Below are 17,500 nucleotides of genomic sequence, written 5' to 3' on the forward strand. Positions count from 1 at the left end.
CTGGTCCAGAGTCTTCAGAAAGTATTCACACTGGTTTAGGCTGGTCCAGAGTCTCCAGAAAGTATTCACACTGGTTTAGGCTGGTCCAGAGTCTCCAGAAAGTATTCACACTGGTTTAGGCTGGTCCAGAGTCTCCAGAAAGTATTCACACTGGTTTAGGCTGGTCCAAACAGAGTCTCCAGAAAGTATTCACACTGGTTTAGGCTGGTCCAGAGTCTCCAGAAAGTATTCACACTGGTTTAGGCTGGTCCAGAGTCTCCAGAAAGTATTCACACTGGTTTAGGCTGGTCCAGAGTCTCCAGAAAGTATTCACACTGGTTTAGGCTGGTCCAAACAGAGTCTCCAGAAAGTATTCACACTGGTTTAGGCTGGTCCAGAGTCTCCAGAAAGTATTCACACTGGTTTAGGCTGGTCCAGAGTCTCCAGAAAGTATTCACACTGGTTTAGGCTGGTCCAAACAGAGTCTCCAGAAAGTATTCACACTGGTTTAGGCTGGTCCATACAGTCTCCAGAAAGTATTCACACTGGTTTAGGCTGGTCCAAACAGAGTCTCCAGAAAGTATTCACACTGGTTTAGGCTGGTCCATACAGTCTCCAGAAAGTATTCACACTGGTTTAGGCTGGTCCAAACAGAGTCTCCAGAAAGTATTCACACTGGTTTAGGCTGGTCCATACAGTCTCCAGAAAGTATTCACACTGGTTTAGGCTGGTTCATACAGTCTCCAGAAAGTATTCACACTGGTTTAGGCTGGTCCATACAGAGTCTCCAGAAAGTATTCACACTGGTTTAGGCTGGTCCAGAGTCTCCAGAAAGTATTCACACTGGTTTAGGCTGGTCCAAGCAGAGTCTCCAGAAAGTATTCACACTGGTTTAGGCTGGTCCAAGCAGAGTCTCCAGAAAGTATTCACACTGGTTTAGGCTGGTCCAGAGTCTCCAGAAAGTATTCACACTGGTTTAGGCTGGTCCAGAGTCTTCAGAAAGTATTCACACTGGTTTAGGCTGGTCCAGAGTCTTCAGAAAGTATTCACACTGGTTTAGGCTGGTCCAGAGTCTCCAGAAAGTATTCACACTGGTTTAGGCTGGTCCAGAGTCTTCAGAAAGTATTCACACTGGTTTAGGCTGGTCCAGAGTCTTCAGAAAGTATTCACACTGGTTTAGGCTGGTCCAGAGTCTCCAGAAAGTATTCACACTGGTTTAGGCTGGTCCAGAGTCTCCAGAAAGTATTCACACTGGTTTAGGCTGGTCCAGAGTCTTCAGAAAGTATTCACACTGGTTTAGGCTGGTCCAGAGTCTCCAGAAAGTATTCACACTGGTTTAGGCTGGTCCAGAGTCTCCAGAAAGTATTCACACTGGTTTAGGCTGGTCCAGAGTCTCCAGAAAGTATTCACACTGGTTTAGGCTGGTCCAGATTCTTCAGAAAGTATTCACACTGGTTTAGGCTGGTCCAGAGTCTTCAGAAAGTATTCACACTGGTTTAGGCTGGTCCAGAGTCTCCAGAAAGTATTCACACTGGTTTAGGCTGGTCCAGAGTCTTCAGAAAGTATTCACACTGGTTTAGGCTGGTCCAGAGTCTCCAGAAAGTATTCACACTGGTTTAGGCTGGTCCAGAGTCTTCAGAAAGTATTCACACTGGTTTAGGCTGGTCCAGAGTCTCCAGAAAGTATTCACACTGGTTTAGGCTGGTCCAGAGTCTCCAGAAAGTATTCACACTGGTTTAGGCTGGTCCAGAGTCTTCAGAAAGTATTCACACTGGTTTAGGCTGGTCCATACAGAGTCTCCATAAAGTATTCACACTGGTTTAGGCTGGTCCAAGCAGAGTCTGGCCTGCGCACAATACCCCATAATATCAAAGTTGAATATTTGTTATAGACATTTTTACAAATTTAATAAAAAATTAAAAGCTGAAATGTTTTAAGTCAGTAAGTATTCAACCCCTTTGTTATGGCAAGTTCAGGAGTAAAAATGTGATAAACAAGTCCCATAATAGTATGTGTGGGGTACGGAGATGAGATAGTCATTCATAAATCATGTTAAAATATATTATTGCACGAGTGAGTCCAACATATGTGACTTGGTGCTGATGAGTCAGGTGAGGGACAGCACCCCCCTTTGGAATCACAGCTTTGTATTTTTGAACACGTGAAACTGCAATTTCCTGCGATCTAGAACTTTAAATGATAACAATATTTAAACACAGTGAAATATTAAAACATTTTCTTACAGTATTTTTCCTGTAATTATCCTAGTAATTTCATTTTTCAATGGTTAACAGAACAGGGATAACCAATAAAAAAGAAAAACTCTGTTCTGTTAAAAGAAAACATGGAAAATAGATTTCAGCTTTCTTTTGAAAGATTTTGCGTTTCATTCCTTAGTTTGGGGGTTAATGGTTTTCGGGTTTAGGATTAGTTTGGGGGTTGATGGTTTTCAGGTTTAGGATTAGTTTGGGGGTTAATGGTTTTCAGGTTTAGGATTAGTTTGGGGGTTGATGGTTTTCAGGTTTAGGATTAGTTTGGGGGTTGATGGTTTTCGGGTTTAGGATTAGTTTGGGGGTTAATGGTCTTCAGTTTTTCCCCCAGTTTTTTCAGGTTTTCGCTCTCAAAATCAAACTTTTTTCGTGGAAAAACAATACTGTTATTTTCTAAGTACACAACAATGCTAAAAACACATCAGGACACCACTTTTGAGGTCTGGTAAACATCTAAGAAATGTTCACTTGTAATTACCCTTTAATTAAAGTGCACTTGCATCTAGCACTATTTGTTTAGCAGCGTTTCTGTAGAGCACAACGTTCACAATGTTAGAGCGAGGTGGAACGATGTTCACAATGTTAGAGAGAGGTGGAACGACGTTCACAATGTTAGAGCGAGGTGGAACGACGTTCGATGTCAGAGAGAGGTGGAACGACGTTCGATGTCAGAGAGAGGTGGAACGACGTTCGATGTCAGAGAGAGGTGGAACGACGTTCGATGTCAGAGAGAGGTGGAACGACGTTCGATGTCAGAGAGAGGTGGAACGACGTTCGATGTCAGAGAGAGGTGGAACGACGTTCGATGTCAGAGAGAGGCGGAACGACGTTCGATGTCAGAGAGAGGCGGAACGACGTTCGATGTCAGAGAGAGGCGGAACGACGTTCGATGTCAGAGAGAGGCGGAACGACGTTCGATGTCAGAGAGAGGCGGAACGACGTTCGATGTCAGAGAGAGGCGGAACGACGTTCGATGTCAGAGAGAGGCGGAACGACGTTCGATGTCAGAGAGAGGCGGAACGACGTTCGATGTCAGAGAGAGGCGGAACGACGTTCGATGTCAGAGAGAGGCGGAACGACGTTCGATGTCAGAGAGAGGCGGAACGACGTTCACGATGTTGGAGAGGTGGAACAGCATTCGCGATGTCAGAGAGAGGCGGAACAGCGTTCGCGATGTCAGAGAGGCGGAACAGCGTTCGCGATGTCAGAGAGAGGCGGAACAGCGTTTGCGATGTCAGAGCGAGGTGGAACGACGTGTGGCTTTACTCCCACTATCACTGCTAGTTATCATATTGTAAACCCCTGTCTCTGGTGTGGTCTGTTCTCTGTTCTCTGTTCTGTGTGTTTGGAGGCAGTAGGGGTTAATGAGGGGATTGACAAGAGAACCGCAGGATAGGTACCCTGTGTGTGTGTGTATGGGAAGGTGTTCACTTCCAGTCTCAGCCAGAGAGCACTGATTGTGGTCACCACAGAATGAAATAGAGGAAGTAGCAATCACTGCTCTAGAGGAGATGTCACTCAAATGTATTCATGATGCCCTTTTTACATCACTTTGTCTTGTCACAAAGTAATGGACACTACAGCCACACCGGTTGCTGACAGCACACAGCCGTGCAATCTCCATGGACAAACATTGGCAGTAGAATGGCCTTACTGAAGAGCTCAGTGACGTTCAACGTGGCACCGTCATAGGATGTCACCTTTCCAACAAGTCAGTTGGTCTAGCCGAATCCAATTTGAAGGAGTGTCCACATTCTTTTGTGTGTGTGTGTGTATGTATGTATATATATATATATATATATATATATATATTGTGTGTGTGTTATTTTAATAGCAGGACACTGTAAAGTCCCTTATTCCTCTGAAGAATTAGGCTGTTACGTTTGAGTCCTAAGCAACCTGCATACACTGTTTGAAGTACAGTAGACCAACACGGCTACTGTAGTAGGTCAAAGCTGTGTGCTGGGAAACCTTGGTGGAGCATGGGTGGACTCATGGGTGGACTCATGGGTGGACTGTGGTGAATTTCCTTTTCTTTTTAGGCTTCAGACCAATGCTTCTCGCTTTAAACATATACACTACCAGTCAAAAGTTTGGACACACCTACTCATTCAAGGGTTTTTCTTTATTTGTACTATTATTTACATTCCGGTTACTACATGATTCCATATGTGTTATTTCATAGTTTTGATGTCTTCACTATTATTCTGCAATGTAGAAAATAGTAAAAATATATAAAAACCCTTGAATGAGTAGGTGTCCAAACTTTTGACTGGTAGTGTATATACATTTTTTAATTTCCATGGCTTTTACACCAGATACAACATTTCCACATGCAAAATGTGTCTTTCGAAAATGTAATTTGCGCTTCAAATTATGTTACAAAATGTGTGTTTTTGTCTCACACAAATTATTGTCAAGGGTCCAGTTTTCCCTAAGGCTAAAGTTCATCGTTAAAACCTTCATAGGCGCATCGTTAAATCCCAAAACCATCGTTACTAAAGTTGCACTTGAAAACACTTATTATTTACCGACTGCCTCAGACCACACTGGGTCGTTAGATGCTTTTTTGCCCTTCCGCGTCACTTTATACACACAAGATCGCCGCTAAACCTAGAATCAATATGTTTATTTCTCTCTCTGTGACCGCCGATAACCTCATCGAAGTTCACTTAAATACAAATTTGCCAATGACTTTGCAATTGTTATAAACAAGCAAAGGGTGAAAAGATGCTTCAAATGAGAACAGAAATGACTGCATTAAAAGATAAATACAGTAGGCTAGGCTTGGGCGGATTGTCATACCTTCATACCGACCTTTTGCCGTACCGGGATATTCTGTAATACCGGAACTGAACACATTTTCAAAACCCACTGAACCTTTGTAATCCGAAGGTTAGCAATGCTAATAACTACATATCAAATTCCATAGAGAATGGTAGCTAAAAGCTAAATGCTAAGGAGTGCATTGCGAACGTTTTAGACAGTCTCAGCCCAGGATGCTAAATGCTAAATGCTAAATGCTACTCACAGTTTGCTGCATCCACAAAATAAATATTAGACAGCAAGGTTCTTGATCCAGCAGAGGGGATTCTCTGCTGTTACCTAACCTAGCCACTTAGCGACGTAGCTAACTAGCTACTAAATTAGCAAACCAAATGCACAACTGCAGAGCATTTAGCACATTTTAGACAGTTAACTTAATAGTTACCAACCTCCCGAGTGGCGCAGTGGTCTAAGGCACTGCATCGCAGTGCTAGCTGTGCCACTAGCTGTGCCACTAGAGATCCTGGTTCGAATCCAGGCTCTGTCATAGCCGGCCGCGACCGGGAGACCCATGGGGCGGCGCACAATTGGCCCAGCGTCGTCCAGGGTAGGGGAGGGAATGGCCGGCAGGGGATGTAGCTCAGTTGGTAGAGCATGGTGTTTGCAACGCCAGGGTTGTGGGTTTGATAAAAATAATGTATGCGCTAACTGTAAGTCGCTCTGGATAAGAGCGTCTGCTAAATGACTAAAAAAATAAATAAAAAAAATAGTTATAAGATATCTAGCCGGCAAAGATTTAGTTGTGCATTCCATCCTGTAACTAGATCACCAGGCGCTCTGCACAACAGGGAGTGACTCACAAGGCTCCGGTGTCTCGTCATTGTGCTTGTAAATAAAAAACGGACAAATTATGTGACGTGTTAAATGAAGAAAGTGATCATTAACTCATAACTTATTGCACAAGTTGACTGCAGGTATTTACTTAGAAAGTAGCTACAAATATTCACATTTATAAAAAATTAAATTAAATAAAAAGTTCAAAGAAATTGTTTCAACGGTATTGACAAAGTTGAAAAACCATCCCGTGGCTATTTCCAAATACCCCAGAATACGATGTATAAGATGCCCTACGGTGCCTTCAGAAAGTATTCACACCCCTTCCACATTTGTTGTGTTACAGCCTGAGTTCTAAATTGATTTTAAATTGATATTTTTTCTCACCCATCTACACACATAAAATATAATAATATAATGACAAATAAATATGTAATTTACATTAGTATTCACACCCCTCAGTCAATACTTTGTAGAATCACCTTTGGCAGCGTTTACAGCTGAGAGTCTTTTTGAATAAGTCTCTAAGAGCTTTCCACACCTGGATTGTACAACATTTGCCCATTATTCTTTTCAAAATTCTTAGCTCTGTCAATTTGGTTGTTGATCATTGCTCGACAGCCATTTTCAGGTCTTGCCATAGATTTTCTAGTAGATTTAAGTCAAAACTGGAACTCGGCTACTCAGGAACATTCACTATTTTTTTCTTAGTCAGTGTCTGGTGGAAAGCAGACTGAACCAAGTTGTTCTACAGGATTTTGCCTGTGCTTAGCTCCATTCCATTTCTTTTTTATCCTGAAAAACTCCCCAGTCCTTAACGATTACAAGCATACCCATAACATGATGCAGCCACCATTATGCTTGAAATAATTGAGAGTGGTACTCAGTAATGTGTTGTGTTGGATTTGACCCAAACATAACACTTTGTATTCAGGACAAAAAGTGAATTGCTTTGCCACATTTTTTGCAGTATTACGCGAACAGGATGCATGTTTTGGAATATTTTTTATTTTGTACAGGCTTCCCTTTCCCTCAGTCAATTAGGTCAGTATTATGGAGTAACTACAATGTTGTTGATCCATCCTTAGTTTTCTCCTATCACAGCCAATAAAATACTTACTACTTACTACGCCTATGTAGATATTCCAGTAAAATTCAGCCGTTTCCAGCAACAATAGCCATTTACAACATTAACAATGTCTACACTGTATTTCTGATCAATTTTGATGTTATTTTAATAGCCAAAAAAAATTGCTTTTCTTTCGAAAACAAGGACATTTCTAAGTGACCCCAAACAAATGTATTTTAGAGGTTATTTATTTAAAGTTTGTATAAAACCTGTATAAACTGTATTTATACTTATATTACAATATTTTAGGTTGACTATAATTCCATGACACAATCTCTGATACATTACATTTTAATACGTAAAAGCAGGAAATTCATTCCTATGGTGCCTCTACTGCCATTCATTCCAATTAGACTGGTTTTGGATTTCTCCCTGACCAAGATGGCTGCCATTTTTGGCCCGTTATGAAACTATGCGGGTTTATGAAATAGCCCCTCTAGTAATTTAATAGGATCTCAATGGTTGGTTCTTAATGGACTGAAATGTGTGAAAGCGTTTTTATTTTTTTTATTTTTTATTATACATTTTATAAAAACTGTTGCACAAACAAACTTGTTCAGTCCAAATGGATCCAAGTCTAATTGTCCCCTTATGGACTCTGTAGCCTTCATTTAATTAGACGTCTGGAATTTGAGCTGACGAACCTAATGCTAACTGTACCGTGTAAAGAAATCTGGTGGTTCTCTGTAACGGCCGGACGGATCATGACGAGAGGGGGGGATTGTGTGTACCTCCAAGTTGATTTGTGATTTTTCATCGACTGGTGTCATATTGGCTTAGATATAATAATAATAATAATAATAATAATAATAATAATAATAATATAATAATAATCCGATTCCCTGCTATAGTCTGTATATAGATTATAGTAGCTGAGATGGTTTCACTGTATAAACCTGTTGGCAGGGTTTAGCTCCTCCCCTCCTCCCCCCTCCACATTGTCATAGCAACGGCCTGTTGCATAATCTGCCACACTGGCTGCAATATCTAAGACCTTGTACTCCGTTTCCATGGAAACACTGTCCTCTCTCTCTCTCTCTCTGTCTCTCTCTCTCTCTCTCTCTCTCTCTGTCTCTCTGTCTCTCTCTGTCTCTGTCTGTCTGTGGTATTTCACCCAATAGATATGAGAGTTCTAATTATTTGTGGGTCTGTGTAATCTGAGGGAAATATGTGTCTCTAATATGGTCATACATTTGGCAGGAGGTTAGGAAGTGCAGCTCAGTTTCCTCCTCATTTTGTGGGCAGTGTGCACATAGCCTGTCTTCTCTTGAGAGCCAGGTCTGCCTACGGTGGCCTTTCTCAATAGCAAGGCTATGCTCACTGAGTCTGTACATAGTCAAAGATTTCCTTAAGTTTGGGGTAGTCACAGTGGTCAGATATTCTGCCACTGTGTACTCTCTGTTTAGGGCCAAATAGCATTCTAGTTTGCTCTGTTTTTTTGTTAATTCTTTCCAATGTGTCAAGTAATTCTCTTTTTGTTTTCTCATGATTTGGTTGGGTGCAATTGTGTTGCTGTCCTGGGGCTCTGTGGGGTCTGTTTGTGTTTGTGAACAGAGCCCCAGGACCAGCTTACTTAGGGGACTCTTCTCCAGGTTCATCTCTCTGTAGGTGATGGCTTTGTTATGGAAGGTTTGGGAATCGCTTCCTTTTAAGTGGTTATAGAATTTAACGGCTCTTTTCTGGATTTTGATAATTAGAGGGTATTGGCCTAATTCTGCTCTGCATGCATTATTTGGTGTTTTACGTTGTACACTGAGGATATTTTTGCAAAATTCTGCATGCAGAGTCTCAATTTGGTGTTTGTCCCATTTTTTTGTGAATTCTTGGTTGGCTGCTCTCTCTCTCATCAGCTCTGACTCTAACCCTCTCTCTCTCTCTCTCTCTCTCTCTCCCCAGCTCTGACTCTAACCCTCTCTCTCTCTGTCCCCAGCTCTGACTCTAACCTCCTCTCTCTCTCTCCCAGCTCTGACTCTAACCCTCTCTCTCTCCCCAGCTCTGACTCTAACCCTCTCTCTCTCCCCAGCTCTGACTCTAACCCTCTCTCTCTCTGTCCCCAGCTCTGACTCTAACCCTCTCTCTCTCTGTCCCCAGCTCTGACTCTAACCCTCTCTCTCTCTCCCCAGCTCTGACTCTAACCCTCTCTCTCTCCCCAGCTCTGACTCTAACCCTCTCTCTCTCTCCCCAGCTCTGACTCTAACCCTCTCTCTCTCTGTCCCCAGCTCTGACTCTAACCCTCTCTCTCTCTCTCTCTCCCCAGCTCTGACTCTAACCCTCTCTCTCTCTCCCAGCTCTGACTCTAACCCTCTCTCTCTCTGTCCCCAGCTCTGACTCTAACCCTCTCTCTCTCTCTCTCTCCCCAGCTCTGACTCTAACCCTCTCTCTCTCTCCCCAGCTCTGACTCTAACCCTCTCTCTCTCTCCCCAGCTCTGACTCTAACCCTCTCTCTCTCTGTCCCCAGCTCTGACTCTAACCCTCTCTCTCTCTCTCCCCAGCTCTGACTCTAACCCTCTCTCTCTCTCTCTCTCTCCCCAGCTCTGACTCTAACCCTCTCTCTCTCTCCCCAGCTCTGACTCTAACCCTCTCTCTCTCTCTCCCCAGCTCTGACTCTAACCCTCTCTCTCTCCCCAGCTCTGACTCTAACCCTCTCTCTCTCTCCCAGCTCTGACTCTAACCCTCTCTCTCTCTCCCAGCTCTGACTCTAACCCTCTCTCTCTCTCCCCAGCTCTGACTCTAACCCTCTCTCTCTCTCTCTCCCAGCTCTGACTCTAACCCTCTCTCTCTCTCTCCCAGCTCTGACTCTAACCCTCTCTCTCTCCCCAGCTCTGACTCTAACCCCTCTCTCTCTCTCTCCCCAGCTCTGACTCTAACCCTCTTTCTCTCTCCCCAGCTCTGACTCTAACCCTCTCTCTCTCCAGCTCTGACTCTAACCCTCTCTCTATCCCCAGCTCTGACTCTAACCTCCTCTCTCTCTGTCCCCAGCTCTGACTCTAAACCTCTCTCTCTCTCCCCAGCTCTGACTCTAACCCTCTCTCTCTCTCCCCAGCTCTGACTCTAACCCTCTCTCTCTCTCCCCAGCTCTGACTCTAACCTCCTCTCTCTCTCTCCCCAGCTCTGACTCTAACCTCCTCTCTCTCTCTCCCCAGCTCTGACTCTAACCTCCTCTCTCTCTCTCCCCAGCTCTGACTCTAACCCTCTCTCTCTCTGTCCCCAGCTCTGACTCTAACCCTCTCTCTCTCCCCAGCTCTGACTCTAACCTCCTCTCTCTCTCTCCCCAGCTCTGACTCTAACCTCCTCTCTCTCTCTCCCCAGCTCTGACTCTAACCCTCTCTCTCTCTCTCCCCAGCTCTGACTCTAACCCTCTCTCTCTCCCCAGCTCTGACTCTAACCCTCTCTCTCTCTCCCCAGCTCTGACTCTAACCTCCTCTCTCTCTCTCCCCAGCTCTGACTCTAACCTCCTCTCTCTCTCTCCCCAGCTCTGACTCTAACCTCCTCTCTCTCTCTCCCCAGCTCTGACTCTAACCTCCTCTCTCTCTCTCCCCAGCTCTGACTCTAACCTCCTCTCTCTCTCTCCCCAGCTCTGACTCTAACCTCCTCTCTCTCTCTCCCCAGCTCTGACTCTAACCTCCTCTCTCTCTCTCCCCAGCTCTGACTCTAACCCTCTCTCCCCAGCTCTGACTCTAACCTCCTCTCTCTCTCTCCCCAGCTCTGACTCTAACCTCCTCTCTCTCTCTCCCCAGCTCTGACTCTAACCTCCTCTCTCTCTCTCCCCAGCTCTGACTCTAACCTCCTCTCTCTCTCTCCCCAGCTCTGACTCTAACCCTCTCTCTCTCTCTCTCTCTCCCCAGCTCTGACTCTAACCTCCTCTCTCTCTCTCCCCAGCTCTGACTCTAACCCTCTCTCTCTCTCCCCAGCTCTGACTCTAACCCTCTCTCTCTCCCCAGCTCTGACTCTAACCTCCTCTCTCTCTCTCCCCAGCTCTGACTCTAACCCTCTCTCTCTCCCCAGCTCTGACTCTAACCTCCTCTCTCTCTCTCCCCAGCTCTGACTCTAACCCTCTCTCTCCCCAGCTCTGACTCTAACCTCTCTCTCTGTCCAGCTCTGACTCTAACCTCTCTCTCTCTCCCCAGCTCTGCATATTGCCGTGACAACAAGGTCCGCGTGGCGATAAAGAAGATCAGTCCGTTTGAGCACCAGACGTACTGCCAGAGGACTCTGAGAGAGATTAAGATCCTGCTGCGCTTTAAACATGAGAACATCATCAGCATCAACGACATCATCCGTATGCCCTCCATTGACCAGATGAAGGACGTGTATCCTTTACAGCGCTGCAGGAAAGTTGTCCTGATGTTATTTGTACCGCATGTTCATCAGAATAGTCTTAACTTTGTCAGGGTCCCACACTGTACATTCTGTCAGACGTTAGTCACACTTTCATTACGCATCGTCTGGATTTATCTTGTGGTTGTTGTGGTTCTCTCCCCCATGCCACCAACACAGCAGCAGTGCAGTCTGATTAACACCCCCAGTCTAGTATGTTCCTTAACCCTCTGTTATCCAGCTACATAGTGCAGGACTTGATGGAAACAGACCTGTACAAGCTCCTGAAGACGCAGCACCTGAGCAATGATCACATCTGTTACTTCCTGTACCAGATCCTGAGAGGCCTGAAGTACATCCACTCAGCTAACGTTCTGCACCGCGACCTCAAGCCCTCCAACCTGCTGCTCAATACCACCTGTGATCTAAAGGTACAGAACCCTGACCGCTAATCCCTGCCCCTCAACCCCTAACATACTACCCTCCTCTCCTCCCTCCTCCTCTCTCCTCCTCTCTCCTCTACCCTCCTCTCCTCCTCTCTCCTCTCCTGTTCTCGCTACCCTCCTCCCTCCTCTCCTCCTCTCTCCTCACCTCCTCTCTCTTCTCCTCCTCTCTCCTCTCTCCTCTCTCCTCTCCTCTACCCTCTCCTCTCTCTTCTCCTCCTCTCTCCTCTCTCCTCCTCTCTCCTCTCTCCTCTTTCCTCTCCTCCTCTTCTCCTCTCCTCTCCTCCTCTCCTCCTCTCCTCCTCTCTCCTCTCTCCTCTCTCCTCCTCTCCTCCTCTCCTCCTCTTCTCCTCTTCTCCTTCTCTCTCCTCTCTCCTCTCTCCTCTCCTCCTCTCTCCACTCTCCTCTCCCCTCTCCCCTCTCTCCTCTCTTCCTCCTCTCTCCTCTCCTCTCCTCCTCTCTCCTCTCTCCTCCTCTCTCCTCTCCTCTCCTCTACCCCTCTCACCTCCTCTCCTCTACCCCTCTCACCTCCTCTCCTCTCCTCTCCTCCCTCCTCTCTCCTCTACCCTCCTTTCTAAACTCCTCCCCCTTCCCCTCCTTAGATCTGTGACTTTGGTCTTGCGCGTGTGGCTGACCCGGACCACGATCACACAGGTTTCCTGACGGAGTATGTTGCAACTCGTTGGTATCGTGCGCCTGAGATCATGCTCAACTCAAAGGTGAAGTGCATCAGCTTAATACATCACTACACTATAACAACCCATATTAGTCTACAATACACCACTACACTATAACAACCCATATTAGTCTACAATACACCACTACACTATAACAACCCATATTAGTCTACAATACACCACTACACTATAACAACCCATATTAGTCTACAATACACCACTACACTATAACAACCCATATTAGTCTACAATACATCACACCACTATAACAACCCATATTCGTCTACAATACACCACTACACTATAACAACCCATATTAGTCTACAATACATCACACCACTATAACAACCCATATTAGTCTACAATACACCACTACACTATAACAACCCATATTAGTCTACAATACACCACTACACTATAACAACCCATATTGGTCTACAATACACCACTACACTATAACAACCCATATTAGTCTACAATACACCACTACACTATAACAACCCATATTAGTCTACAATACACCACTACACTATAACAACCCATATTAGTCTACAATACACCACTACACTATAACAACCCATATTAGTCTACAATACACCACTACACTATAACAACCCATATTAGTCTACAATACACCACTACACTATAACAACCCATATTAGTCTACAATACACCACACCACTACACTATAACAACCCATATTAGTCTACAATACACCACTACACTATAACAACCCATATTAGTCTACAATACACCACTACACTATAACAACCCATATTAGTCTACAATACACCACTACACTATAACAACCCATATTAGTCTACAATACACCACTACACTATAACAACCCATATTAGTCTACAATACACCACTACACTATAACAACCCATATTAGTCTACAATACACCACTACACTATAACAACCCATATTAGTCTACAATACACCACTACACTATAACAACCCATACTAGTCTACAATACACCACTACACTATAACAACCCATATTAGTCTACAATACACCACACCACTACACTATAACAACCCATGTTAGTCTACAATACACCACTACACTATAACAACCCATATTAGTCTACAATACACCACTACACTATAACAACCCATATTAGTCTACAATACACCACACCACTACACTATAACAACCCATATTAGTCTACAATACACCACTACACTATAACAACCCATATTAGTCTACAATACACCACTACACTATAACAACCCATATTAGTCTACAATACACCACTACACTATAACAACCCATATTAGTCTACAATACACCACTACACTATAACAACCCATATTAGTCTACATCACATCACTACACTATAACAACCCATATTAGTCTACAATACATCACACCACTATAACAACCCATATTAGTCTACAATACAGCACTACACTATAACAACCCATATTAGTCTATAATACACCACTACACTATAACAACCCATATTAGTCTACAATACACCACTACACTATAACAACCCATATTAGTCTACAATACACCACTACACTATAACAACCCATATTAGTCTACAATACACCACACCACTACACTATAACAACCCATATTAGTCTACAATATACCACTACACTATAACAACCCATATTAGTCTACAATACACCACTACACTATAACAACCCATATTAGTCTACAATACACCACTACACTATAACAACCCATATTGGTCTACAATACACCACTACACTATAACAACCCATATTAGTCTACAATACACCACTACACTATAACAACCCATATTAGTCTACAATACACCACTACACTATAACAACCCATATTAGTCTACAATACACCACTACACTATAACAACCCATATTAGTCTACAATACACCACTACACTATAACAACCCATATTAGTCTACAATACATCACACCACTATAACAACCCATATTAGTCTACAATACACCACACCACTACACTATAACAACCCATATTAGTCTACAATACACCACTACACTATAACAACCCATATTAGTCTACAATACACCACTACACTATAACAACCCATATTAGTCTACAATACATCACACCACTATAACAACCCATATTAGTCTACAATACACCACACCACTACACTATAACAACCCATATTAGTCTACAATACACCACTACACTATAACAACCCATATTAGTCTACAATACACCACTACACTATAACAACCCATATTAGTCTACAATACACCACTACACTATAACAACCCATATTAGTCTACAATACACCACTACACTATAACAACCCATATTAGTCTACAATACACCACTACACTATAACAACCCATATTGGTCTACAATACACCACTACACTATAACAACCCATATTAGTCTACAATACACCACTACACTATAACAACCCATATTAGTCTACAATACACCACTACACTATAACAACCCAATATTATATGTCAACTCTTTTCCATTGCACAGTGTTTTTCTAAGTTCTTCTAATGAATGTCTGGTAAACACAGCAGATTGTAAGTAATGGGGTAAAAGCTATCACCCGTTTTGTGGTGTCTCTGGTGTGAGATCAAACATCTCTGTCTGGTAATGTACATGACTCAGGCCTGTTGTGAGATCAAACCTCTTATTTTCCACCATAATTTGCAAATAAATTCATAAAAAATCCTACAATGTGATTTTCTGGATTTATTTCTTCAAACCAAGCTGCTTACCTATTGCAGATTCAGTCTTCCCAGCCTGGTGCAGGTCTACAATTTTGTTTCTGGTGTCCTTTGACAGCTCTTTGGTCTTGGCCATAGTGGAGTTTGGAGTGTGACTGTTTGAGGTTGTGGACAGGTGTCTTTTATACTGATAACAAGTTCAAACAGGTGCCATTAATATAGGTAACGAGTGGAGGACAGAGGAGCCTCTTAAAGAAGAAGTTACAGGTCTTTGAGAGCCAGAAATCTTGCTTGTTTGTAGGTGACCAAATACTTATTTTCCACCATAATTTGCAAATAAATTCATTAAAAATCCTACAATGTGATTTTCTGGATTTTCTTTCCTCAATTTGTCTGTCATAGTTGACGTGTACCTATGATGAAAATTACAGGCCTCTCTCATCTTTTTAAGTGGGAGAACTTGCACAATTGGTGGCTGACTAAATACTTTTTTTCCCCCACTGTATCTGCTGTATTAATACTAGAGGTTCCTACAGCCAGGGGATACAGTGAGGGAAAAAAAGTATTTAGTCAGCCACCAATTGTGCAAGTTCTCCCACTTAAAAAGATGAGAGAGGCCTGTAATTTTCATCATAGGTACACGTCAACTATGACAGACAAAATGAGAAAAATGGTGGAAAATAAGTATTTGGTCAATAACAAAAGTTTCTCAATACTTTGTTATATACCCTTTGTTGGCAATGACACAGGTCAAACGTTTTCTGTAAGTCTTCACAAGGTTTTCACACACTGTTGCTGGTATTTTGGCCCATTCCTCCATGCAGATCTCCTCTAGAGCAGTGATGTTTTGGAGCTGTCGCTGGGCAACACAGACTTTCAACTCCCTCCAAAGATTTTCTATGGGGTTGAGATCTGGAGACTGGCTAGGCCACTCCAGGACCTTGAAATGCTTCTTACGAAGCCACTCCTTCGTTGCCCGGGCGGTGTGTTTGGGATCATTGTCATGCTGAAAGACCCATCCACGTTTCATCTTCAATGCCCTTGCTGATGGAAGGAGGTTTTCACTCAAAATCTCACGATACATGGCCCCATTCATTCTTTCCTTTACACGGATCAGTCGTCCTAGTCCCTTTGCAGAAAAACAGCCCCAAAGCATGATGTTTCCACCCCATGCTTCACAGTAGGTATGGTGTTCTTTGGATGCAACTCAGCATTCTTTGTCCTCCAAACACGACGAGTTGAGTTTTTACCAAAAAGTTCTATTTTGGTTTCATCTGACCATATGACATTCTCCCAATCCTCTTCTGGATCATCCAAATGCACTCTAGCAAACTTCAGACGGGCCTGGACATGTACTGGCTTAAGCAGGGGGACACGTCTGGCACTGCAGGATTTGAGTCCCTGGCGGCGTAGTGTGTTACTGATGGTAGGCTTTGTTACTTTGGTCCCAGCTCTCTGCAGGTCATTCACTAGGTCCCCCCATGTGGTTCTGGGATTTTTGCTCACCGTTCTTGTGATCATTTTGACCCCACGGGGTGAGATCTTGCGTGGAACCCCAGATCGAGGGAGATTATCAGTGGTCTTGTATGTCTTCCATTTCCTAATAATTGCTCCCACAGTTTATTTCTTCAAACCAAGCTGCTTACCTATTGCAGATTCAGTCTTCCCAGCCTGGTGCAGGTCTACAATTTTGTTTCTGGTGTCCTTTGACAGCTCTTTGGTCTTGGCCATAGTGGAGTTTGGAGTGTGACTGTTTGAGGTTGTGGACAGGTGTCTTTTATACTGATAACAAGTTCAAACAGGTGCCATTAATATAGGTAACGAGTGGAGGACAGAGGAGCCTCTTAAAGAAGAAGTTACAGGTCTTTGAGAGCCAGAAATCTTGCTTGTTTGTAGGTGACCAAATACTTATTTTCCACCATAATTTGCAAATAAATTCATTAAAAATCCTACAATGTGATTTTCTGGATTTTCTTTCCTCAATTTGTCTGTCATAGTTGACGTGTATCTATGATGAAAATTACAGGCCTCTCTCATCTTTTTAAGTGGGAGAACTTGCACAATTGGTGGCTGACTAAATACTTTTTCCCCACTGTATGTATCTGGTGTATTAATACTAGAGCTTCCTACAGCCAGGGGATATATACAGTGAGGGAAAAAAGTATTTGATCCCCTGTTGATTTTGTACGTTTGCCCACTGACAAAGACATGATCAGTCTATAATTTTATGGTAGGTTTATTTGAACAGTGAGAGACAGAATAACAACACAAAAATCCAGAAAAACGCATGTCAAAAATGTTATAAATTGATTTGCATTTTAATGAGGGAAATAAGTATTTGACCCCTCTGCAAAACATGACTCAGTACTTGGTGGCAAAACCCTTGTTGGCAATCACAGAGGTCAGACGTTTCTTGTAGTTGGCC

General features: G+C 43.3%; 1 protein-coding gene across 1 annotated transcript in view; it reads left to right on the plus strand.

Moving 5' to 3' along the window:
* LOC311141312 (mitogen-activated protein kinase 1) overlaps positions 1–17,500 on the plus strand; it is a 41,320-nt gene that overhangs the window by 10,266 nt on the left and 13,554 nt on the right. The window contains exons 2-4 of the mRNA XM_084176606.1: positions 11,106–11,288; positions 11,537–11,726; positions 12,341–12,457. Of these exons, the coding sequence (XP_084032732.1) occupies positions 11,106–11,288; positions 11,537–11,726; positions 12,341–12,457 (490 nt within the window). The remainder of the gene's footprint in view (positions 1–11,105; positions 11,289–11,536; positions 11,727–12,340; positions 12,458–17,500) is intronic.

Source organism: Coregonus lavaretus (assembly GCF_964263955.1).
Source record: "Coregonus lavaretus genome assembly, chromosome: 14".
Taxonomy (NCBI): Eukaryota; Metazoa; Chordata; class Actinopteri; order Salmoniformes; family Salmonidae; genus Coregonus; species Coregonus lavaretus.